The sequence below is a fragment of the Myotis yumanensis genome, unplaced genomic scaffold (assembly GCF_028538775.1).
Source record: "Myotis yumanensis isolate MYYU_CA2020_CCGP unplaced genomic scaffold, mMyoYum1.0.hap1 SCAF_8, whole genome shotgun sequence".
Taxonomy (NCBI): Eukaryota; Metazoa; Chordata; class Mammalia; order Chiroptera; family Vespertilionidae; genus Myotis; species Myotis yumanensis.
Window position 1 is genome coordinate 55,390,323 of NW_027223759.1, and position 26,195 is coordinate 55,416,517.

Genomic DNA, 26,195 nt, shown 5'->3' on the forward strand with positions numbered 1-26,195 from the left:
ATAGGTAATATGCAAATTGACCACCACGCCCTCACAAGAGGTGGTCACTCCCATGTGGTCAAAAGATGGCCACCACAAGATGGCCAGCAGGGGAGGGCAGTTGGGGACGACCAGGCCAGCAGGGGAGGGCAGTTGGGGGTGATCGGGCCGGCAGGGAAGCAGTTAGGTGTCGATCAGGCTGGCAGGGGAGTGGTTAGGGGGTGATCAGGCTGGAAGGCAGAAGCAGTTAGGGGCAATCAGGCAGGCAGGCGAGCAGTTGGGAGCCAGCAGTCCCGGATTGTGAGAGAGATGTCTGACTGCCGGTTTAGGCCTGATCCCACAGGGCCTAACTGGCAGTTGGACATCCCCTGAGGGGTCCCAGATTGGAGAGGGTGCAGGCTGGGCTGAGGGACACTCCCCCTCCCCCCCCCCCCCCCCCCCAGTGCACGAATTTCGTGCACCGGGCCTCTAGTATTTCATAAAGTCTTAATATAGTTTTCAGTTCAGCAGCTCAATGGTTTACAATAGTTCAAATTGTTAGCATTCATCACTTTAAAATTTGAGAATAAGAACTTGGAAAAAGAGTCGAAAATTCTTTTTTCACCTGAAAATTTGCTCTTACAGTCACAATCAACTTCAACCAGGCAGGAAATTTAGAGATAATTTTGGCAATAAATGAAGAAAGCGTGTCTCCATAATCAGGTTTATGAAACTCAGCTTCATTTAAGCCATCGATCAAAATAATGTATTCTTCTTCAGGAATTTTCTGCTCTGAAAGATAGAATATTGTTTAATTAAGAAATTATACATTTCTATACGATGGCACCACCCAGTGTATTTTAACGCACCATTTAAAGTGTTAGGAAAAACTAAAAAGGTCTCCATATGGCAGAAGAAATGGTTTACATGGAAGCATATTTTCTATTAAACTTATAATGAAGACTGGAGCACCGAGTCAAAAAGAAAACCACTTCTCACAGAACAGTTTCCAGAAACATATTGCATTACACACACTTAGCAGAATTTCACCCGTGTATATGATACAGTTCGCTCTTCATAAACTGCTGTCTCTGGGTGAGCACAGTGAAGATGACACACACACACAGGAAATCTGGAAAAGACCCTCAGGCCCCCTCCCCCACAAACAGGACACCCTCAGTGGATTTCTGGGAAAGGATTGACCCCCAAAGGGCGAAGCATCCAGCCCAAGGCATACAGCTCGCCGGGGGCGGGGGGTTGGGGGGGGGGGGGGGGGACTCTGCTTTATAGACTCCTAGAACGGAGCACGCTCCTACAAACCTACATCTAGTTTCCCATTGGTCAGCACCAACTTTCTGCCCAGGGAACTGAGGAAAAATGATGACATCGGCTTCAGTTCCCTCTCTCCAGCACCTTTTGGAAGAAATGCTATGAAGGCAGGTAAACTAGCTCAAAAGATGAGGAGGAGGAAGGATGAAAAAAATGAAGGGCCCGTAACAGCACTAATGCCCCTGACCTTGTAAAATATTCAAGGGCTACAAGGTCAGACTTCCAGAAATGCTTCAGGTTCAACTCACCTGAGCAGAGGGAGGCCCTGAACAAAACATGCTGGCAATCTCCCTAAATAATGACCTTATCCCCTGCTACTCGGGAGTGCAAACCAGGCAGGTAACAGTTCCTGGAGCGTCTACATGATCTACAGGTACAAGTTAGCTGCTTTGGAAATGTGTCCATTGGGGAGTTACTTGTTAGAGATGCTTCATTGAAAATGACACCATTTGGAGGATATTATGCTAAGCAAAAATAAGCCAGTCAGAGGAAGACGAGTATCACGTAATCTCACTCAGATGTGGAATCTAATGAACAAAATAAATTGATGAACAAAAATAGATCTAGAGACACAGCAGCACAGAACAGACTGCAGCAGGCGGGGCTGAGGGTGGGTGGGAAGAGATCCACCAAAGAACTTGCATGCATATATGCATAACCCATGGACACAGAATAGGGTGGCGAAGGCCTGGGGCGGGGGGTGGGGGCAGGCTAGAAGGGGTCAATGCGGGGAAAGGGGAGGCATATGTAATACCTTCAACAATAAAGATTTAAATAAAACTACACTGTTTGGGAGGGGCTTTGGGGAGATGGCTCTGAGGAAGGGGATGTAGACCCACCCACACCCTCTCCCTGTGCCACCTCACTCCCACCCCAGGACCATGCTAACCCCTCCTTCTGACGACAGCCCTGGGGACTCTGAGCCACTACTGTGGGGGCTCTGGGGGGGCTGCTGGAGGTACCGTTTCTCAGGCTTGTGAGCGGCTCCAGCACTCCCCTCTTGAAGGCAGCCACAGGGTCCTGCACACAGGACCGGAGGCTCAGCATGCTCTGCAGCTGGGGCTCCCTGATCAGCAGGTCTCTGTAGGCGGCCAGCTGATGGGACCGGCAGAGCAGAGCCGCAATGCTGTGCACGAACTCGGGCACCAGGCACGTGTACGTGTTGTCCGCCTGGCAGTAGTGGTAGGCCACCACCTGGGGGGAGAGAAGCAGACCGTCAGCATCACCTCACATCCACACCACAAGTGACACCGTGGAGAAGTTCAACAGGGACAAAATCAGAAATCACCCAATTCCTGCCTATCCCATGAAGGGACAGAGGGGGGTTCCCGCCTGAGCACTAAGAGGAGGAGGAGTGGTCCCTTTCACTCTCACACATGGGGACAAAATCCTCTTGGCTGCCCATGCCAGACATGCAGAAGTGAGGAGCAGGGATCTGGGGTAGAGAAGCACTCGTTTCAGCCCCTGTACCTACCTCCCGGCCCAGCCCAGCCCGGAGGGGTTTCCTCACTAGAAGCCCCTCATCACCGCCCACCCCCGGTGGTTCTCCAGCTCCACTGTCTCACACCACTGCTGCTGGGGAGACCCACACGGCTCACCAGGAGCGAGATGTAACAGATTTAACGCAGAGGGTGGCTTATGAGCCCGTGATGGAAGCTGAGCAGATGGAAAATTTCAGAAGGATCTTGACGACCATGAATGTAGGAAGAAAAGGTCAGCCAAGTCTCTCTTACAACATCACAAGGAATCTCTGACAGAAAGACGGGAACAAGGGCCCCAGGCAGAGGTGGCTCCATGGCTCAGGGGTCGTGTTACAGGCTCCCAACCTCCTGCTCTCCTTCCAGCTGTAAGGGTGGGTTTGTGGAAGTGCAGGAATACTGCCTGCTGATCGAGGAGTTTTCAGTCCATCATTTAAGATGAATACAAGCCCATTGCCAATGTCTGAAGCTATTTATTTTCATTAATACCTTTCACTTGCAGTACTCCATCACAATTTTATCCAAAGCTGTACTTTTGCATTAAGCCATCACTGTCTCCGTTTCAAGATCCCTTTTATAATTCATTTTTCAGAATCTCAACTCTCTCTCTCTCTCTCTGGAAGTTCTCGTAGACCAGGAGCACATTACCTTGGATGCGAGATATTTTGCTGCATCCTCTCTCGGTCTCTGGTTTTCAGGAGCGTCAGAGCCCAACCCAGCAGGCGTTCTGGCTGTGGTGGTACCACCAGGAGAAGTACTCGGTGAAAGCAATGGAGTGAATGGAAGATCCGGGGAGGAATCGGAAGCTACAGAGAAGAGAGACCAATTCCATCGTTTACAACATCAGATACTGAACTTACTTCTTGATTAGAGACAGAGAGCCTTCAATAGGTGATGAGTGAACAAAGGTGCACATGAGAACACCTGGCCCCTCTCAGCCCTGTCTCCCATCCACCAGTTGTCCTCACTGGAGAACTGGTTTCTCATTTATTTTATTACATTATTTTTTTTTTTTTAAGAAATCTTGCATTGCTCACTTGGTTCCTGGTTCACTATGTTAGAGACATTTTCTTTTCCTGTGTTTATTACACATAAAATAAGCCATAGTCATATCTTAGGTGACTCCATCCCATTTCTAAGTTGACTTTTACATTTTTTGTAAATCCAGCACGGAAGACAAAGGCTGCAGAGCACAGGGTACAAGAGAACTCTGCACGAACTCCTTCTGCCTTGTCCTGCCAGGAGCCTACCCACCTTGGTTTTAGGACCCAAAATTCCCCAGGCACTTGGTGGGGCCTCATCTCTGCTCATATAAAGAGGGAGACATGCTTTGCAGTTGGGAGGCACCAGGGAGGACCTGCCTCACTGCAGAGGTCACAGCGACACAAGCTCTGTGATAGACAGACGGACACCTAAACAGTCCAACAACACGATCGCAAACCTGATAGAACAGCCGGAAAAACTTGAGGAAACTGGGGATTTATGTCTATCCCAGCAGCAACTTCCTCCATCTACCTGACGTTAATATAATAAGCCAGACAAGCAGTTAAACACAGACATACTTCTAGGCGACGAGCCGGGGCTGTTGGAAGCAATCTGCCTCATGCGGCTTCCGTGGCAGCTCAGTGCCACCAGCTTAGAAATGATGGCCGTCTTCCCAAAGCCCACGTTTCCCACCACCGCCGCCCCTCTGTTCTCCGGCAGCTCCGTGCTCCGCAGGTTCTGCTCTATCTGCTGGAAGAGCCACTCCCTTCCCACAAACACAGAGTCTGTTGTTATGCTCGGTACTTCAAACAGCAGGGGCTTCAGCAAAATGTCTTGTGGCTTGTAGGGAGCAAATCGTGCTGAAGAAAGAAGAAAGACCATTATTTCAGAAGAACGCCATCATTTTATACACTGAGAAAAACACCTCACTTTATCACTGCATGTATGTTACACTTAGTATATACAGTCTCAGTTTTACCCCAAAAGGGATCTGTGTTTCCAATCTGATCCTATGACTACTCTTGAAATACTTCATTGATCACGCACTATTGTCACTGCAGTGTATCCTTTTAAAATGACTTTCTGGTCCTTTCATGCCTCTCAAGTATTCTCATGAGTCAAGGCCGACACACAGAGAATTAGAGAAAGTGATTCCAAGGGCCACACCATAGCTCATCAGTTTAGCTCCAATTATATGTAAGGCACATTTCTCCCAATGCCGTGTGAGTAAAATGAAAATGCGTGTTCCCCAGAGATAGGGCCCCAGCTCTCACCTGGTGTCATGGTGCTTTGCCCCCCTTTGGCCATGCTATTGACCACACACCTGTGCATTATGGGTAGATGTAGGAGGTGGCCAATACCACCCCAAAAAAGTGAAACCAAGTTGATTCTTGGTTGATGGGGGGAAAAAAAAGTTGAGGGAGTTAAACTACCCCTCACTTCAAAATAACATGCTGCAGAATTATTTTTCAACTCCAGAAGGAAGTTAATCATATTTTAAGAAGTACAAAATTATTAAGGAAGGCCCCCTAGCACACCTTCCAGATAAACTTTTAACAGCGCCCCCTGCCCCCCGCATGTTTAAAAACAGGTGGTTTAACCGCTGGATATCATGGATTTTCCATGTTTCATTGATGAGCTCCTACCCACGGGGACAGCGATGTAAGGATAAATACCTTTGACTTCCTGTGCCCTACCTCCGGCCGTGCTGTGCCACGGTAATCTAATGGACGTCCGAAGAGGAGCATTTCTCTGCCCGTCTAAATAGCTCAGATCTTCCAATTTGGTTGAGCTCGTCGCTGTAACATGAAATGGAAGTTTAGTCTCTTCAAAGTTAAGTTTCATATCATACCCAAGCTACTAGAATTATAAATTACTAAACAATTCCGCTCAGGCGTTCAACAACATGTACTTCAAGGTGATTGTGATTTTGTTCACCCAACTCAATTTATTTTTCCAGTGATGTTTACCCAAAAAATGGTAAAAACAAAAACAAAGCAAAAAAAAACAAGCGCTCCTCATTCTTAAATGGAAGTCATGTTGATACGGTTGCTAAAAGTCTCCCATGATTCCTGGAAAGTGACAAATTTCACCATAGAGTTTTATGAAGACATCTGACAATCAAGTATCACTCCGTAAAATTCCAGTCCTTGCTGCAAACACACAGCGCAGCCCAAAGAACCTCCGCCGCTGCTAGAATTCCAGCCTCGTTAACCAAGCAGACTGCCCGTACAATTCCCTAGTGCTTGCAACCCGAAAGTCAGCTCCTGGCAGTAAAAGTAGCCTTTCATTGGAAATAAACATATTTCTAAGCTTCAAAAGTGTGTATATATACACATACACACAAATATATATATATATATTACATTATATAATACTAGAGGCCCAGTGCACAGATTTGTGCACCAGGGGTCCCTCAACCTGGCCTGTGGGGATCAGTGGATCTCTGCGCCGCCACTATACGTACTTTTTAAAATTCTAAAGAGAACTAATCACATTTCCCTCTGTAGGATTCGCAGCACCTAGGTACCTTTAAAAAGGATTTAGGGTCTATTCTAGCAAAGACACAGTTGGATTACAAAAACAATTAATGCAAATAATTTTACTAATCCTCAGCAAATCTTAGAAGCAAATATACAGTGTGGTTGTTTTTGTCTTTAAAAAAAAACACAACAGCTCTTAATTGCATATCTAGGTCACAATAAGGAAATCTAAATAAAATTAACCTAATTTGGTTTGTGGAATAAGTGGCCCAATACAAAGTCCTGATGTTCTTAGACATATGATGATCATCCAGGACAACAGAACACAGATGTCATCTGAGGGCTAATGAGGAGGGAGGGGGAGTTACATTCCAAGGGCTAAGGCTCCTAAGGACCAAGCTTCAAGGGACAGAAGTCAGGTAGAGCCACCCTCTGCTGTACCTTCTGGCTCTGATGCCCCTGGCATCACCTGCCTGATGTGGGCCCTTCCGATTTTCCCTTCTGAGGCCTCAGTCCTCTCCTTCCTCAGCGTCAGCCCCACCCTCTCCTTCACTCGACAACCACCCAGCCGGTTCCGTGGCTGGGCTCTGTGACAGTGTGCCCCTGTGTGCCCTGCTCCCCGTCTCAGTCCGTGGAGAAACACCCGACACTGACTTTACAAGAGCAGCCACTTGTGCTTCTGCACCGTCTCAGTACACATCTGCACTGTTCACACACCGTGAGCACATTCGCATCAGGGCTTCACACAGTCCTTCCTGTTCGAGGCCGCTAACTCCTCATCAGAACCTCCAAATGGACCTAAGTTATGGGAACCCAATGGCAGCTTCTAGTTTCTTGACGAGGCTGTGGTGGGCCACCAGGACCACACCCATCACTCTGGCTTCCTATGATGATCCAGCTTGGAACATATTTGTAGGCTCCTGCCTGGGACCTGGGCCTCTGCAAATGGCGCTCTCCTCAGCATGCCTCACCTGAGGACCCCCATGTGTCCCAGGCTGAGGCCAAAGGGACAGCCAACAGTGTAACCCATGAGCCAGCTCAGGAATGGGAACAGCCACGAATGTCGGACCTGTTGCTGCAGCTCTGGCGAGCTCAAAGATGCTGGGAGCCTCGCCAGTGCCCCATTTCCCTTCTTCCTGACCCCTTAAAACATGACATTCGGCCGGGCCGGTGTGGCTCAATGGTTGAGAATCAACCTATGAACCAGGAGATCAAAGTTTGATTCCCCTTAAGGACACATGCCTGGGTTGTGGGCTAAATCCTCAGTGGGTGGCGTGTAGGAGGCAGCTAACCGATGATTCTCTCTCATCACTGATGTTTCCATCTCTCTCTCCCTCTCCCTTCCTCTCTGAAATCAATTAAAATATATATTTTTTAAAAAGACATTCAGTTTATAGTTCTGTGACAACCTAGAGCAGTGATGGCGAACCTTTTGAGCTCGGTGTGTCAGCATTTTGAAAAACCCTAACTTAACTCTGGTGCCATGTCACATATAGAATTTTTTTGATATTTGCAACCATAGTAAAACAAATATTTATATTTTTGATATTTATTTTATATATTTAAATGCCATTTAACAAAGAAAAATCCACCAAAAAAATGAGTTCACCTGTCACCTCTGACACGCGTGTCATAGGTTCGCCATCACTGACCTAGAGGATTACGAATATGAGACTATAAAGGATTGTAAAAGAAGCCCTTGTTTGACACACATGCAGGAGATGAAGTTTCAAATGGTTTTCAGATTTCCAGTTGCCACAGTTTCAGCTCCAAAGTACACAACAAGTGGCCCCCGTAACTCCACAGCGCTGTCGGCCTCTATTTCAAACACGAGTAAGCTGCATTGAAACGGACCACCCCTCAGCAGGGCTGCAAGCCACCAGCTGCTGGCTGCCTCTGCTTTCTGAGGTGTTGTCAAAGGCATAGAGAGAGAGAGGGTGGAGGGTGGAGGCAGGGACGCCTCGGCCTCCCAGCGGATCCCACTCTGCCTTCTCACTTGTGCCTACAGATTCCCGGGCATTACCAGTACAGGATTCAGACTCGTTTCCTGGTACTTAACACTACATGCTTTCAAAAGCCTAAACAGTGTTCGGGGCTGAGAAAAATCAGAGGTAAAGCAGTAACTTCATGCTGCAATAAACCCACTGCTAATATCTCTACAATTAAACTAATGACACGCTCACTGCACACACACTGCACCCACCCAACATCTGGGTGAGGAGAACACCGGCAGATGCTGCAGGAAAGAGGTTCTATTGGGGTGGGGGTGGAGAGAGGTGAGGTGGGTGGAGTGGAAGGAGAAGCAGAGAAAGGCTTATCTAAGCTGAGCAAGGAGAAGCGTCTATTGAAACATCATGGACTAACCCAGTGGTCGGCAAACTGCGGCTCTCGAGCCACATGCGGCTCTTTGGCCCCTTGAGTGTGGCTCTTCCACATAATACCACGTGCGGGCGCGCATGTACAGTACGATTGAAACTTCGTGGCCCATGCGCAGAAGTCGGTATTTTGTGGAAGAGCCACACTCAAGGAGCCAAAGAGCCGCATGTGGCTCGAGAGCCGAAGTTTGCCGACCACTGGACTAACCTATCAAAGGTAAATGCCACTAAATCCAGGCCATTATCAGTTCGAGTTTTAAGAAAATTGGCTGGTAATGATGTTTGTTGGTTTCCTTGAAAACTAAACAGTGTTCTCTGATCCACCTAGGAAGTATTTCAAAAGGGGGGTAAAAAAGTAGTAAAAAAATAGTAGCCCCTAATTACCCAACTTCTAAATGATCTAAGAAAGCATCTTAAAGGCTTCTCATTCTGTGTTTTAATAAAGGAGTAAGGTGTCCGTGCCATACATTTGATGTGATATACAGTAATAACCTGACTTCAGGGTTGCAAACCAATTCCACGCCAACAAACCGTTTACAAAGACAATATCTGTGTAGTGAAACCATCTCCAAACCTAGCCAACTTGTTTTTATAACCCTGGACATAAAAATTTTACTGTGCTGGATGGTTAACGGTGAACAGACCACCACAGTGCTTTGCCTAACAACAAGAAGAGCTGGCATCCTGAGGCATCTGTTTCCATACCCATGCTCCCCAGGGGGACCGGGTGCCTTGAGGTCAGCATCCCCCTCCCTCCACCCGCCGGTCCTTACTCTGCATACATCACATTCAATCACTGGATGTTTCCTAGCAAATGGAATTTATGTTTATATGGATCTTACATGCAAATACTTCCTCAAGATTGCAGTATAGGGTCCCTTATGTATTACTGTCACCCTTCAAACACGGAGTATTGCCTAGTCCCTGTTTAATTGTAGCAGCTTGCCTTCTAATCACTAGACAAACAGTGCTGCATATAGTACAGACCACCGGAATCTTCTGTTCTTTTCAATAATACCCGAAAGATCCTGCCATTCCCTCTTAACTGAGGTTCAGCTTTAGGGGTAGGAGGGTGGGCAATGAAAAAATCTACCAGATGCCCAGCTTGTCAACAGATACTATGCTGGAAGGCACTTGCCTATTTCCTTTAAAAAATATGCTTTCAGTTTATAAAATGTACAATGCAGAACGAGCAGACCCATTAGGCCAGGCAGTCACTGCTCAAACCCAGAGTGCAAAACCCTCCCAGGTCCACAGGAGGTCTTGCTCAAGTGCATACGTAGAGGCTAATGAATGAACACAGCAGCAACCAGACAGCCCTGCTCTGTAATCACTGCCGACGCCTGGAAAAGCTCAGCTCACACCCACTGTCACTTCACAGGGCGGGAGAGCCCATAAAAGAACATCAAGCAGGCACATCACCCCAAACGGGGGCTTTTAACACTGTCGACTTAATTTATTAATGTTTCTCTTAATTTTAAAATAGCTCCATGAAACTGAATACAAGTTTGCTATTTTGTTGAAGTCAATAAAACCATCAAGTTCTGGGATAACACAAATGAAGCATTTATCATAACAAAGTAAATCCGGTCTAAAATGCCTGGGGGACAACATGTTACACCATAGGTAGCAGGATGGCGGTGGGAGGACACGAAAGCGTTTGGAAGAACCATCACTCAAATACGCATAAACCCTCAGTACCACTCTCTGGCAGACACGACAAGCCTCTCTCCTGGAATAAGGCCATTTTATGTCCTTTGAAAGCGAATTAGAGTTGTGTCTCGGAACTTTTCCATTAGGGCAATTTATTTCTCAAGCTGTTTCAGAGTTTCATTGTAAAAAAAAAAAAAAACCACAAAAAAACACAACAAAGCATCCAACAACAACCAGAGTGACCTGCCACATCCTGAAGGAGCAGTAAAAATCACAGGAAGAGCCTTTGATGTAGGAAGGGAGGACCTGGGTCCACACATTAGCAGAGGAAAAATTTTAAGCATTGTGTTGGTAACAAAGAATGACTGAAACAAGTTCCTCTTCTAAGTTCAACCCAAGGGCACTGAGTTTAGAAACTCAGGACATGAAAGCAGGCATGTCACAGCTCAGCTGCAGAGCTCCTCTCCCCACCCCAACCCCCAACCTTCTCTCCTCGCTTGCAACCACCCACTGGCCAGTCGTGTAGCAAGTCACCACTCTTGTATCGCCTTCTTAGCTCCGACTGCCCCATGGTGCCTGCTTTCATTTCCTCGACCGAGAGCTCTCACTTCCGCTGCTCATGTTTTAAACTGTGAGATCCCTTATAACAATTACACAGAAGTTGACCTTCCATCTGTATGATAGGCCTCAATGGTAAAGGCTAAGTTTGAAAGTTGGATTGGAAATTCTTTGCGCTGATATTAACAAACTCACTCTGAAGTATGATTCCTGTTTACCAAGATGTAATACGAAGTCATGAATTTATACTCAGGCTTAAAATAACAAAAACAAGGACAGAATTTTTGGTACTTTATGGCTCTTTGAAAGGGAAGAGAGTCTAAATATAGGGTTTCCTCCCAAAAAATGTACACGCACATTTGAATAATTATAAAGGCAGTGTTTATTAAAAACACATCTCATTTTCAAAATTGAACTACCAGCTGTTAAAGTGAGCATACTTTTCTGGGGACGTCCAGAGCAGTAGGATCCCTTAAAGACCAGCCGGTAGAGCCTGATCGTGTTTCCACAGGGGTCAACTGAGGTCTAGCAAAGGTTAGGTGCCTGACCCTGGATCACAAAGCCGGCTGGCGTCTGGATTAGATTCCCAAGTGAAGAGAGTGAATACGGGCACCTCAGGCCCAGAAGGTAACCCTTCTAAGGAGAAGCGTGGCCTTACCTGCAACTGAGTTGGGCCGTGGCATTATTAGCGAGCTGGAGCTCTGAGAGTAAGGGACTGGACCATCTCCACCGGGGCCTTCGGCTGTGGGCAGCACGCTCTCCGCTGACCCAGCGGGCTCCTCTTCCGCCACTGGGGAACAATTATCTGCCCTCCGATCATGAAGCACGCCCTTCTGCACCCCTAACCTTAGGCTTCCGTCCTTATTCCATTCCAAACTGGAGCCACTCCGGTCATCATTTTCGGATGAACTTGTAATTGTGGCTGAAATGAGAAACCAAAAGACTTTGAAGGCTGCCAGGCATCACTGGGGCTGTTGAGAATTCACACACACACACACACACACACACACACACACAGCCCTCCCCGCCATCAAGGGAACATTTTCCGGTCCACACAGATTTTTATCAAAGTCTGCTTCATACAATGTATTTTGGTAAATCAGAAGAATGTTGCTTAAAAGGGGATATAAACCGCTAAATTTTTCTACAGGGGAGGAAAAAGAACGCTGATAAGAAGATAATGAAAAAGCTGTCTAAACATATCTGGCGTTAATGGTATATCTGTGTGATTTGGAGATGATGTTGCCTCTCTTTTGTAACAGATGAATTTGCTCACAAAAGAACTCATTAAATTCCTTTGGCCCTTTAAATAATTTTTCCAAATTAACATCTGTGTACGGGGGAGAGGACAGGGCAGCACCATGGTTCATGCAGAAAAGATGCAGGAGAAAAATCTATAAAAACAAAAATTCAGTGATAGAGTCAAGCAGAGAATTTGGTCGCTAGCATTAAACTTTGTAACATCTGTTCAAGACCATCCCCAGAGGCTGACTGGACTTTATTCCTTTAGTGGCGTAGACTGGAAAGCCGCTATGTAAACAACGCAAGGAAAACACAAGCGTGGGAAGGATCATGTGATTGCAGAATTAAAATTTAACCTCTAAGGAAGAAAACCGACACAAAAGAACGTCCAGGCAGAAGAGGAGGAAAATTATGAAGAAAAACAGCAATATAGGGCAGGGCAAAAGTAGGTTTACAATTATGAGCATGTGAAACAGTTTACTCTTGTATTTTTTATTAAGCATTGTGTTCTTTTCCATACGAACAACTGTAAACCTACTTTTGCCCCACCCTGTAGGCACCTTGGGTCGCTTCTATAAATAGCCACTTCCAATTTCAAGGCCCTGAGCCATATGAGATGTTCCCCAAGGGCACTGGCTTGTGTCCTTGAGAACAAGGGCCATGTCTTCTGATCCCTCTGTGTCCCCGTTGCGTGGGGTCAGAGTGCATTCAGAACCCAGCGCCTGGTTTAAGCTGTTTCATCCACAGACCAGGAGGACACACACTCTTATCAGCAGGCTGGTGAATTAGCTCCACAGAGCCTGCTATCGGGGATCAAAAGGTCCGAAGGGGTTTCGCTTATTTTTACAATGCTCCTCAAGGCTAAGAAGTAAAGACAGAACAATTTCCTCGCTGTGACTGCAGGGCATTCTGCCCCAATTCTAAAACTGTCTTGCTCCTGCTGCTCCAGTCAGGACTTACCATTCACTTCTTGTCTTTCTATGTAAAAATGCCCCCAGCACTCTGAAGCCTCCCTCTTCACGAGAATCTACTACCAGGATCTCTTTTCTGAACAGCACCATGCCTGATACATGCTAAGTGCTCGATACACGTTTGCTAATTTGATGGGTAAGCAAATGAACACACTTCTATTCCAGTTGTGGTCAGAGACACCACCGGTCATCTCACTGTTGTTATTGGTTCAGGATGGTTGGTATTATGTCTCCAACCAAAGTGTAAATTTATTTGCGACAGGCCCGTCATACCTTTTGGGTGTCTGTCATTATTCCCAGCATTTCCAAGTATTCTATCCGGAGTATTAATACTCATCTCCCATCTGTTTGGAATCAATCGCAGCCTTCACTGTGTGGTCCATTAAAAAAAAAAAAGCCCCCCATTCATAGGAGCGTAAGTATAGCAAGTATAGCTTTCTATCCTAAAAATGCTACTACTGCTGGTGGTAATAGCAGCAACTAGCATTTCCTGAAGGGCACTATATGTCATGGACTGTGCTAAGTGCTTCACAGGAACATACTAATTTATTAATGGGCTGATTCCTCACTCAATGGCAATTAATTACTCATTGCAACCCTGTTAATAAGTTGTGCATGTGTTACAAACCTTCATTTATAATGCCAGTATTTAGGACTCAGATGCATTTCCCACAGATATGCTATAATTAATTAGGTTCCCAGGCTGTGCCAATATCTAAGTTATAGGCTGGGGTGGGGGTGATTTATTCGGTTTCAGAGTGGTCTGTTTTATTTTGGGGTGCATATCCTTAAGGTGAAAAATAAAGTCAAAGTGATGTGTTTCCCCTAAGTATCGTGCACTTCAGAATCAAACCCCCAAGGATCTGAGTCCTCACCCAGACCTCGAGCAGTGGGAACACAGACAAGGGACTTCCCTAGTTCCTGTGGCAAGTGACAGCCCCAGAAGCAGAGCCAGCCTGGCAAGGCTCCCAGACTTAAGGAACAGGCTGAAGGCCCAGTTCTCACCAGACAGCCACAGCGCCCAGGCCCTGACGCCTGGCACCGTCCAGGTCCTGGCAGTGAGCAGGAGAGTGGGCGGGGAGGAAGGCCCAGCTGCAGAAACAGTAGCTGAGATGAGAAGTCCCAGACAGGGGCACCACTTCAAAAGCACGGTATTATAAGCTGATGATATGTTGGTAAGTCGGAGACTCTCCACTGCCCTCATGAAGTTCACCATTGCTCACATTATCAATTTTTAATGACATTAATTCCCATTAATCAGCAATAATTAATTGCCATTAATCAGCAATAACCTCATTAATAAATTAGTGTATTCCTGTGAAGCACTTAGCATTCCGACATCCACACTCACCAGGGCCCTGAAGCCAGAAGCTCTGAGGCCACGGGCCCTCCAACAAACATACTCCACTAAGATTGCCCCACTTCGCAAGATTCCTCCTCCCTGGGATCCAATACCGGGTCCACCTACATGGCTCAAAGCCCAGGCAGTGTACTTGCACCTTGGCTCGGGCACCATCGAGTCCTACAGCAGATGCAATGGGGCCGATAAAGGCCCACCTGTCCAGCTTCCCTGTGTGATCTGAGGAGCACACCAGGGAGGGCGGCCCCACAGCCTCCAGCAAAGGAAAGCTGGTTCTGACAACAGATGACAGGCTACGAAAAACTTCTGTGTTTCTTTCCAGGTAACAAAATCCAAACTCCTACTTAAATTAACCCAGTTGCCTTCAAGTTCACACACACACACACCATTTTAACTATGATGACTTTATTTTAAAAAGCTCTAAAAAAATAAGTGCCATTTGACATTTTTTGGAGACTGGATAATCTTTAAAGTTCCCTAACAACTCGAAAAACTTAACATTTTATTCCTTCAGCCAGTATAGGTGCCAGCTTTTGTCAATTAGGGCTTAGTATGAAGAGATTAACCGAAGAACTTATATGCATATGCAGGGTGTCCCAAAAACATGTGTACACACGTTAATAACTGATAGCTCAATTGGTGTCTCTTTCTTTTCAGACAGACTAAGCTTTGAACAAAGGAAATTCTTCCTAAAATGCTACTGGAAGTTTGAAAACACAGTTGAAATGCAAACACTGCCTTTATAATTATTCAAAGTGTGTACACATTTTGGGGGCACACAGGGTACCTCCCAAAATGTAAACACACTTTGACAGATAATAACTCATTTAATTTTCACTCCTTTTCAGGTTTAACTGATTTGAAATAATGCGTGAAGTCAGACTAAGCTTTGAACAAAGAAAATTTATCCACTAGAATTTTTTATGGGGATACATAAAAGATAGAGTTTATGGTACAAAACTCGCAACAGTTGACGAATTGAGAGAGCACAAATACCGAATGAAATGATTCTTGATATTTGTGATTCCATTGCTTTGTGTTATCAGCAGTGCCTGGACCAGAACAGTCATCAGTTTGAAAGCAGGCCATTGACAAAACAAATTATTCATTTCTGTAGATTCTTTTAAATTTTGAAAATGAATCATATGCTAATAAACACTGACTGTATAATCATTCAAAGTGGGCATATATTTTTGGGGGACACCCTATCTGTATAGCCCATGGACACAGACAATAGTGTGGTGGAGGCCTGGGGTGGGGCAGGGGCTGGGTGGAGGGGGGTAAAGTGGGGGACATGGGGACATGTGTAATACTCTCAACCACAAAAGACTTGCTATCATCACTCACACTGGGTCTCAAGCACGTTTCCAACAGGCAAGGTTCTGTACATGAGTGATTTATCAGGCCTGGTGTTAGCAAGCTGTGAGGTTACATGGTGTCCCCAATGTAGTATTAACTTAGGTTGGATACTGCTCGCTGATTTACATGTGTTACTTCTGACGCTCTGTATAGTTTGAAAATTATTTTTAACCACAAACAATGTGTTATCTTCCTCTGTAGTAAAGCACAATTTAACTAGACCGACTATACTAGTGCACAGGGCTATACTATTTTTTTTAAAAAGTTCAAAATTTATTAGGACATACACATGACCACAACCTTGAAAAGAGGTGGAGGGCTGAGAACCATCAACCCCACACTTATAGATACTTTCTCAGGAGAAAATGCTCTCTCTCTCTCTCTCTCTCTCTCTCACACACACACACACACACACACACACACACACACAGTTAATGGTATGTCCGATACCAGTTCTCTGACTGCACACTCCCTTTACCATGCACAGTGCTCACCATGTACAAGTTGCTCTGAATTATCCGTGGCTAAGGAATATTTTGCAGTTCATGAAGTTTGCCTTGTTAAAAACAGTAGCCCCTGGGCAAAGGGCTTTGGACAGGGGCCAGTCATGGGCTCACAGCATCCAGGAAGGAGCCACAGGTGGGGAGGTGGAGAAAGCAGAGAGAGAGATCCGCTCAGTCATCAAATGTTTTGGCATATAAGCCTCCGCTATAAAGTTATATGCCTTCTCCTTCGCCCCCTCTGCTTTTTGAAGGTTCTTTCTATGTTGAATGTACACTTAACATAGAACCAGGGAAAATAATCAGTTTCAGTCCAGGGCCCAACAAGCACTTCGAGGAGATATAAATCAGTTATAGGTTCAAAAGAACATCAAGAAGAAAATTAAACTGACTACACCATTAGCCCACAATTGTTTAGGAACTAAGAGTCATTGATATCAAATATATACACACAGATAGAGCTGAATTCTTTCCGAGTTGCAGAAAAAAGGTTAAAAAATGCAAGGGGCTTGGGTTCTAACCTTGGCTTCTCTCCTGAGGACCCAGGGTGTGGGTAGGATCTCAGGGTACGTATCTCTGGGCCCAATGCTAAGAACTGGTACACTTCTTATCTTTATCTTACAAACATCATCATATGTATTTGGTTGTATTTCTCCCTGTATATTGACCAAGTGGAAACTTAACAGTAAAACATTCTTCCCACGCATAAATACAATAAATAAAATCGTACGAGCCTGACTCCTAACTTTATCTTTTCTCCTGCTCTTCTTATTTCCTTTCCCCAACTCAGACCTTCACTGAGAAAGAAAAATCTTGTTTTACTAAATGTCTATGTGTGAGCATTTCACATTCACTGAGGAGAGAGTAAGTATAAATAAATGAGTACCCTTAGGAAATAGCTACAAGTGGCTAAATGAGTGCTGTAATGGTATCTACTATGTATGGGCTCTGCCCTAAACCCTTGTCATATCTCAACTCACTGAGTACTCACAGGAGCCCTATGGGCAGGACAGCCCCACAAGGCCCTCGGCCTCACTGTGCTCCAGAATGGGGCTCTACATTGTTCTGACCATGCCACAGCATCAGTATAAATACTGGAGACTGCACCCCAAATACCTCTGTTTATAAATTATGTGCATGCACTATCCTGATTGGTTCGCATACACCACACACACAAATATACATTTTGAAAAGATGAAAATAGTATGAAGTTGGCATTTTCTTTGCGCACGCCATGACTGTCTCGCATTCTCCATTTTCAAAGGCTCGATGAAGAGAACCCTCTGTCCTTCCCTGGACTGGGGAGAAAACTCAGATACAAGGGCCCATGTAAAGGGCCTCCTATATCATCGGTACCCAAGAACGTCCTCCTCCCCATACAACTGAAGAAAAATAAAGTAGCACTAAAGAACACAAATATTTTTAAAACTTTTATATTCAACTTCATGGTTGACAGGAAGAGTTTAAGAGCGAAACCACTGGACCAGTGAACTAAAGATCAAATAAGAAACTAACATATTGGCTGCTTAGGAAAGTGAGAGCAGGGAAAGCGAGAGCAGGGAAGACATGAATAAGAAGGGAAAACACAGCTACTGCAGACACCACCTCCTCACATGACCCAATAAAGTTCATGAATAACTTTCGAAAGGTTAAGCAAAGAAAGAATAACTAATGGGAAAAGATCAGAGAGACAAGTCCAGGAAGCGGCATATGAACACCCTGGCCTCCTGAGTTCTCTCCTTGGCACTCACACTGCACACGGTTCCAGCTGCCACCCATACTTTGGATTTCCCAGAGTGACAAAGGGAAAGGTGGCATGGATGAAGTCAGCGTGCATGAGGCCTTCTGACCACAAATGCCAGCCTGTGCTTCTCCCTCTGCCCCACCCACAAGCTGACAGTCACACAGGGAACTCTGAGGCTCACCTTCCCTTCGTGGCTGCCTTTGATCTCCCCCAGCGCCCGGCAAGGCAAGGAAAGGGCTCCGGTGCAGGCAGCAGGCTAACGCGCCCTTCCCTGGAATGCCACACGGAGGGTGGCGGCCTGAGTTACCTTTGGCTCCAGGGAACTTTCTGGCTTCTCCTTCTGTAACTCTGTATGGACAACCGCTCGGCCCTCCTGCCCAGCCCCGTGTAACATGCAGCTGAGCCCTCCTCCTCTCCTGGCCTTGCAGATGCCCTGGGCTTTGGCCTGTGACACACAGATCTCTGTACCAAATCTCTAGCTCAGTGCTCCCCGCATTGCGCAAGGCGTGCTCTGCTATGACATGCAGCAAGGCCGGGGACCTGAGCCATGCATTCATAGCCGCATTCTTCAGGCTTTTGATTGTGGAAACACCTCAAGGATCAGCTGGAGCAGGGCGGTAGGGAGGTGAGGAGAAGGGTGGGGGGAGGGCAGGCCTGCCTCACTCAGCCACACGGCCCTCGTTCAGCCGGACACAGCAGGAGCAGTCTCCAGAGAAAAGCCTCTGGACTGAAACATGACTTTTCCTAACGAGAGCATGCAGCCCGGTGTTTAAAGCATCACAGAACCTGTACACTGAAGGCACAGACCGAGGAGCTGCTTACACAGTCCAAAGACTCCTCACAGTTCTTGAATCTTCCAGAAAAGAGCACAAGGCACTATCAGTAGTTGGTATTATTATGCACCTACAACATACACCACCTTCCATCGCAGGTGTCAATCTCCGCCAGGTTTTAAACCCTTTTCGGCACTGACAACTTGCCCAGACCCTCCACAGGACAACAGACCATTTTCTGGTCCCACAGGTGGATAAGTTTTGACCTAGATACTCTGCCTTATCTGTATTGTCCCTTGTTCCAGTACTGGACAAACTTGCTCTTGGTACACAGTAGGTGCCAAAAAATACTTGCTCCACTGACAGAACAATCAGTCTGAATAAAAGCATGGCAGGTACTCTGCTGACTCGAATCATCACCAAGGATTTCTCTCTCACATTAAATATATTACAGAATTACATATGTAAAGGCAAATTTTCCTCCTTCACCTAGGAAATTAAAAGAAAGTGTCTATAATTAAGGATGATTTTTTAAATTGCAGGCAATGTAGTAAAATGAGTATTATCACAGATTTGAAACAACAGTTATTACCAAATCAGTTCTGAAGCATTTCAATTTAGTGACAAACAGGGCAATACAGGTGGCAACGAGCACATTAGCATGAAATCCAAAGGGCAGGATTTACAAGTTAAAAGTGAAAATACAGTACAATTCATTCCTCTCTGTATGCCTCTCTCTGCATCTGATGATCTCTCTGGGACACACAGTCCAGGAAATAAAAGGGCTAAAGCTACCTCTGGATTCACTTTCATTTTACAAGCTTAGGAGGGCATAGAAGAGAGGCAAGAAAGATAAAAGCCAGCCCATCATAACTTTTCTTAAAATAGCCTAAGCGACTGAGCAGAAAGACAAGTATTACCAAAAGCTAGTAAGCACCAGCAGGATACTAATTCAAGTGTCATTATTTCACTGGAAATCACTCCTGCAGGAAAAATGTTTCTGTGAAGGTCTTGCCCTGCCTAAATTTATACCTGCCTCCCGGCTTTACCCTGAGAAGGACAAAAGCAAATGCAAGGGGGAAAGGCAGTAGGAAGGACCCAAGTTCTTGCTTTCCCCTTTTCAAATTCTGGGCACTTAATCATCCTGGTCTGGTGGAATGCAGTGGCTCAGATGTCGGGGAGCCCGGCAGGTGAACACACCTGCTCTGTGCAGGAGACACGCTCAGTGGGGAGACAAGGCCACTGTCACTGGGACCCCCCACCCCCTTGTCCCCGGAGCTGTCCTAACTAACACCAGCTCTCAAAAGGAAACACATCCACAAAAGCCATCTGGAGATTATAAATGTCAGCAGGTACATGCAGGTAGTGGAAGGAGGAAATAGAGGGGATGACTGACTTTCAACAACCTCTTTTCTCAGCCAGAATTGTTCTAATTGCTACCTGTAAGTCCTTGTCCTGGCCACATGTATTGATGGATCGGAAAGATTTATTACTATTATTATTATTTTAATATATTTTACTGATTTTTTACAGAGAAGAAGGGAGAGGGATAGAGAGTTAGAAACATCGATGAGAGAGAAACATCGATCGGCTGCCTCCTGCACAGCCCCTACTGGGGATGTGCCCGCAACCGAGGTACACAGCCCCTACTGGGTACATGCCCTTGGCCGGAATCGAACCTGGGACCCTTCAGTCCGCAGGCCGACGCTCTATCCACTGAGCCAAACCGGTCAGGGCAAGATTTATTATTTTTAAAAATCTTGATATAAAAAGCTGTTTTTCCTCATCTGTTAGCCAATTTCCTTCTTTCTTAATAGAGAAAAGCCCATTTTCTTAAAATAGATACACAAACACATGTTGATCATGCTATGGGCATAAACAAATATTAAACAACGTGTTTATATGAAAAAATGTTTCAAAACCCACTATTTGCAGTAATGCTTTTTAAAAGAAAAACAGATTGTGCCCTGGCTGGATAGCCCAGTTGGTTAAAGTGTTGTCCTGATACACCAAGATTTCAGGTTCAGTCCCCAGTCAGGGCACATACAAGAATCAACCAATGAATGCACAAATAAGAGGAACAACAAATCAATGTTTCTTTCTCTCTCTCTCTCTCTCTCTCTCTCTCTCTCTCTCTCTCTCTCTGTCTCTCTCATCAATAAATTTTTAAAAAAATCAGATTGGTTTTCACACAGATCCCAAAGAGAACATACTTTATTCCAATTTCCATTTGTAACAGCTGGACGCAAGTTACATCAAGGGAGTATCACTAAGAAAAAATGTTCTCTCAGGCATGGAGGAAACACCTTTAAAAGCCACTTCTTTATGAAGTTTTTCTTTTCAAAGCAAGTAATTGAGAAACCAGTTTACGATGACTGGGTACAGCTGGGTTTCACATTTAGAAGGTTTTCACATGGCCAATTTGAAAAATCAGACACTAACTTCTAGGTCATGCCAATGATTTCAATACATTTAGAGTAAGGAATTTCGCTTTTTAAAAAAAAAGGAAAAAAAGAAAGAAGATATTCATAGGGAATTCAGTTAATCCCATTCAGCTTAGACAGTATTTCTACATGACAGAATTATTATACTTCTAAAGGCATTTATGTTGGCAGAACCTGGGCCTCCTGAAATAGGATAAAGTGGGACTCCCCTCTGTATAACACAATAAAGTGGGAACAGGGGCTGGGGGAGGGCTCTGCTAAGCTCTGGCTTCCACAGAGAAAGACTGGAAGGGGCCCAATAAATTCTTCTAATGGTTATTAGCCCGCCTTTTCTCCTCCTGAGCAGTTCCTAAAAAGAAAATTCTCTTCCCCTGCAATATGTCAAAGCCAGTGGAAACAGATCCCAGGCCGGGCACCCTGTGGCTGCCCCGAGGAGGCTGTCTGGGCGTGTGGGAACAAGCTCCCCTCTGGCGTTGCTGGGCAAAAAGTTTCGATCAAATATAAGCAGCCTGATGGAAATCAGCTTAAATGGAAGGGGAGGCCCAGGAATGTTGAAGGATGGGTTGAAATGTCCCTAAAAGTCCCAGATAACTTGTGTGAATGCTGTGCCATGGAAGTCTGATCTGAGCACTGTAGTACGGGAGCCTCTAGTTCAGTGATGGCGAACCTTTTGAGCTCGGCGTGTCAGCATTTTGAAAAACCCTAACTTAACTCTGGTGCCGTGTCACATATAGAAATTTTTTCATATTTGCAACCATAGTAAAGCAAAGACTTATATTTTTGATATTTATTTTATATATTTAAATGCCACTTAACAAAGAAAAATCAACCAAAAAAATGAGTTCGCGTGTCACCTCTGACACGCGTGTCATAGGTTCGCCATCACTGCCTGGTTCCTCAAAGCTTGCAGTGCCATAAGCTGTGTGGGCTTTACACCGGCCGTCCCCCGTACCTTTGCCACTTGGACCTGAGCTCTACAGATCGACCAATCTTATACAACTTAAGATGGAAAAGTAAGCGGAAGCCTCTTCCTCTCATCTGCAGGCTTTAAGTCGGAACATGGATCCGAATCAGCCTATGTTAGCAGCAGCTGCCAGGCCTTTTGAAACAGAAAGCCAAGCTATCTCCCTTTCATCTCTGCCCACTAGGATCACTGTGTTCCTGAATATTTCATTCTGTGAAACACTGACGAGGCCCCAAGGTTGCCATTCCCAGGCTACACCTTATCAAAACAAACACTGTTCTTCAGGGAGAAAAAGCACACACACAGCCCCAGCAACCACAGACCCACAGCGGAGTCACGGATGCCCGCTTTCTGAGGGGCAACGGAGCCCGCACACCCTGTCCTGACTCAGGAGGAACCGCCTTCCCTCCTCGGCCCCACCACCCCTGCCCCTTCAAAGAGCTGTGGCTACGGTCGTCTGGAGAGGAAACCCTTGCTTTTCTTCCTGCTCCCTACCACTCCTCCATGTGTCCCTTGGCAACAGCCTGTCACTGCAGGCCAGGGAAGGAGAGCACAGAGGAGCGTTTCCGCCAGCTCAGTGCTTCCATCCTGGCCACCTACGCCCTTGCTGCCTGCAGACCAGCTAGAGCAACAAGACGCACAGTCTCCAATCTGGAGTTTTCCATAAAAGAGGGACCTACCCCTTCTCAATGCCTCCCACTCATCTGCTGAGTTAAGGGAACACGTTGACTTGAGCCAAAAAGCGAAGGACAGCTTCCATGCCATAAAATGTGTCATTTAACTATAAGGACAAGAGAGCTTAAAATACAGATGACATTAAAAGATGCGACAGTGACAACTTGGATGGGAATCCTGCATTGCTTCTTTAATTTCTCATTCCCAACACCGAGCCAGGAGCTCAAGAGAGAGCTGGGATACTATACTTGAGACCCCTTTCCACGTGGAGACAGAAGTAAATAATAAAACAAGAAAAAGTCAACTGAAGGAAATACTGAGGTGCTGTGGGGAGCATGTAATAAGGGGATTGAGCAGTCTGGGACTGAGCGGACCTGTATTAAATCAAGCACTCATTAAGGACTTCAATATTCCAGCAGCTCGGTCTTTCATGGATAATATAGAAAACCCAACCAGCAACTTTTCTTTCCTCTCATTAGAGCTCTATAAATTACAGCACTGTATCACCTTGAGAGGGAGAATAAGAGACAGCAAGAGAGAAGAATGAATGAATGTCATATTTTTGTGACTGAAAAAGTTTCTAAACTTTTTGAAACTTTTTGTTTTGAAAAGTCAAAACAAGAAACTGGCTTGGTTATAGTAAGAGGCACACAATGCCAATGCCAGAACATACAACGAAAAGGAAATGTTTTTTGTCCCCCCAGAAATGGCAGCACTGGCTAACTCCTTGAATGAAAATCAACTGTACGGAGGAGAGGGAATTTCAGAAGAGCTAAGAATGGTGTAAAGGAAGTTACCTGCCTATCACAGATTAATACTAGAGATCTAGCAGTGATGAGCAGCTCAGAGAGAGAGAGAGAGAGAGAGAGAGAGAGAGAGCGAGAGAGAGAGCGAGAGAGAGCATGAGAACAGAAGTAAAACAGGGAAAAGTTAGCTGAACTAGACTACACAGCAGGTGGGGAAGCAGAGTGAGGTGAGAATTTAAATTTGCTACAAAAACCTCAACCCACCATTTATATGAAATGTCCAGAATCAGCTAATCTATACAGACAGAAGTAGCCTGAGCAGGGCTGGAGGTGAGAGGGGAAATGAGGTGTGACTTCTAATGGGCACAGGTTTTCTTCCTGGGGTGATGAAAATGATCTGAAATCAGACTGTGGTAACGGTTGTATAACTTTGAATATAACGAAAACCATTCAATGGCTTAAATGGGTGAATACTATAGTACGTGAATTATATCTCAATAAAGCAATTAACAAAACCAAACCCCAGGGAAGAGCCTAATCCACGTGAAAACTGAGGGAAGACGCTGCCTTCCTCATGCTGAGGGGCCCCACACAAAGCCACGGTGAGGGCCACACCAGGCTGCCCACAAACCAGACCCGGGAATCTCACAGACCCTCTGGGGCCACCTCCAAAATACAGACTGGGTGAACCTGCAACATGGATTTTCAAACTGCGCTGGAAAAGAGATGGCAGGTCACTGAAGAAAACAAGGAACTCACATGCCATTCCATTTAATTACATATTAATATGGGAGCCAAAGGGAAGGAGCTGAATTGTTGGGTAGAGCACAGATGTTAAACAGCAGCTCGGTCTTAGAGCAGAGGAGGACCTGAACAACCCTCCAGCGGTCCCACACATTTGTTACCTGAAGGGCGCCAAGCTGGAGACCTGAGACACACAGATGCCTGGGCCCACCTGCGGAAACTTAAGTGCAGTCTGTCCGGGATGAGATGTGAAAACAAGGGCTCTTAAATTCCCCGGATGATGCCACTACGCACCTGGGACCAGACACTACTAAACTAATCAGAATGCTTCATTTTAGAAAGAGATGTGCAAAGAGCTCAATTCAATGTTGCTCAAGTCAGGCAGCTGAGCAGCACGAGTCAGGACTACAATCCGTGTCTCCTGACCCTCATGTCAGGACAAGCGTGCCTACTGTGTAAGTGTGGGGGGAATTGGTAGGGGGGCCACGCTCAGAAAATTGAAAATCCTGGCCTCAAAACTGGTCCGATCCCATTATAAGAAACGAAAGAACAAACGCCTGGAAATACATAGGGATGTGAGTGACCTTGAGATTGGACTGGGGAGACTTCAAGATATGCCTGGATTTCACTGCCCTGCTGCGTCCAGATGGAACCCAACCCCCAACAAATGCAACTCATTGGTGAGGATGGCAGATTCTTGTAACTCCACAGGCGAGATCCGATCGGGAAAATTTTTTACCAAATGAGTCCAGTGTTAGAAAGGAAACGCCAAGGAATGTAAAAAGCCAATGCTTCATTCTGTCGGCTGTGCAGAGCCAGTGCTGTCTGCGAAGAAGAGGGCGGGCCCTGACAGACCGACCTTCACAGAGCGTGCTAAACCCTCTTAAAAAGAGCCGGTGTATGAATGCTCTGGCTGACATGCACTGAGCCATTACATTACCGAGCAGTGTGCTTCTTACCTATAATTCCACTGTCCTTGCTCTCCAGGGTGGAACTAGGGCTGCTAATGGTCTCACAGGGACTTTTGTTGGCTGCCGTCTTGCTGACACAGCTATTCAAGGTTGAGCAGGGGCTATCGGTGCTAGGAGATGCGGTGCTGCTTGTTAGTGTGGAGCAAGGACTGATGCCTTGGCTCAGAGCTGTGCACTGTAAGACGAACGGAAGGAGGTAAGTTAGCAGGGCTCACACAGGACGCTTCTACACATGCTTTTGCTTTTGATCTAAAACGATGAACAGTTTTTAAAATCTTGGGAGCTTACTATCTATACAGTCTCCGAAAGTTTAAGGAAAACATCCTTGCTCTGTTCCCCTCCCTGCTGATTTTTCTCTTTTATGGCAAGCGCACTCTCAGAAATAATTGAGTGGGAACGCACGTTTGGAAAACAGAAATAGCAAACAGGCCGACTTCCTCTCATTTCAAGTCTGCAGAAGACAAATGGGTCCTCTGACCTCTGTACGGAAAATCTGGGAACTCTGTTTTTGTAATGTTTCACGGGCGCTGCAACCTGATTCAATTCCTGGAGATTTACGGGCTCCGGGGGCAGGGGAAGGGAGACTGGTGGTCAGTGCAATCGCATTCGAGGCATGACGCCCATGCAGAGCCCCTGGCAGGGGGCAGCAGCTCCGGCCCCTCATTGCTATTCAGCGGACATATCTCCTCTCAGAAGTGGCAGGCTGCCATGCTCCGGTATAGGGAGTGCTCTCTGGTAGATGAACCATTTGGTTTCATCTCATTTTGTCTCTGCCTCATCTCCTATAAATCTTTTCCTCACCCCGCTGACCCTCCAAAATCTCAAGTGCTTAAAAAAAAAAAAAAAAAGAAAGCATATACCAAAGCAGCCACATGAGAAAAATG

At 45.9% G+C, this 26,195-nt stretch overlaps 1 protein-coding gene across 8 annotated transcripts in view; it reads right to left on the minus strand.

The window, feature by feature from the left end:
- TANC1 (tetratricopeptide repeat, ankyrin repeat and coiled-coil containing 1) overlaps nt 1-26,195 on the minus strand; it is a 239,471-nt gene that overhangs the window by 48,688 nt on the left and 164,588 nt on the right. For 5 of the 8 annotated variants that reach the window (XM_070422938.1, XM_070422940.1, XM_070422935.1 and 2 more), the window contains 7 exons: nt 25,300-25,486; nt 11,477-11,740; nt 5,426-5,548; nt 4,328-4,609; nt 3,414-3,571; nt 2,250-2,481; nt 584-750 (listed from right to left, as the gene is read on the minus strand). In XM_070422938.1, coding sequence (XP_070279039.1) covers nt 584-750; nt 2,250-2,481; nt 3,414-3,571; nt 4,328-4,609; nt 5,426-5,548; nt 11,477-11,740; nt 25,300-25,486 — 1,413 coding nt within the window. Of the gene's footprint in view, nt 1-583; nt 751-2,249; nt 2,482-3,413; nt 3,572-4,327; nt 4,610-5,425; nt 5,549-11,476; nt 11,741-18,001; nt 18,068-25,299; nt 25,487-26,195 lie in introns of those variants that run through there. The other 3 variants (XM_070422937.1, XM_070422936.1, XM_070422941.1) reach the window with 2 other exon arrangements.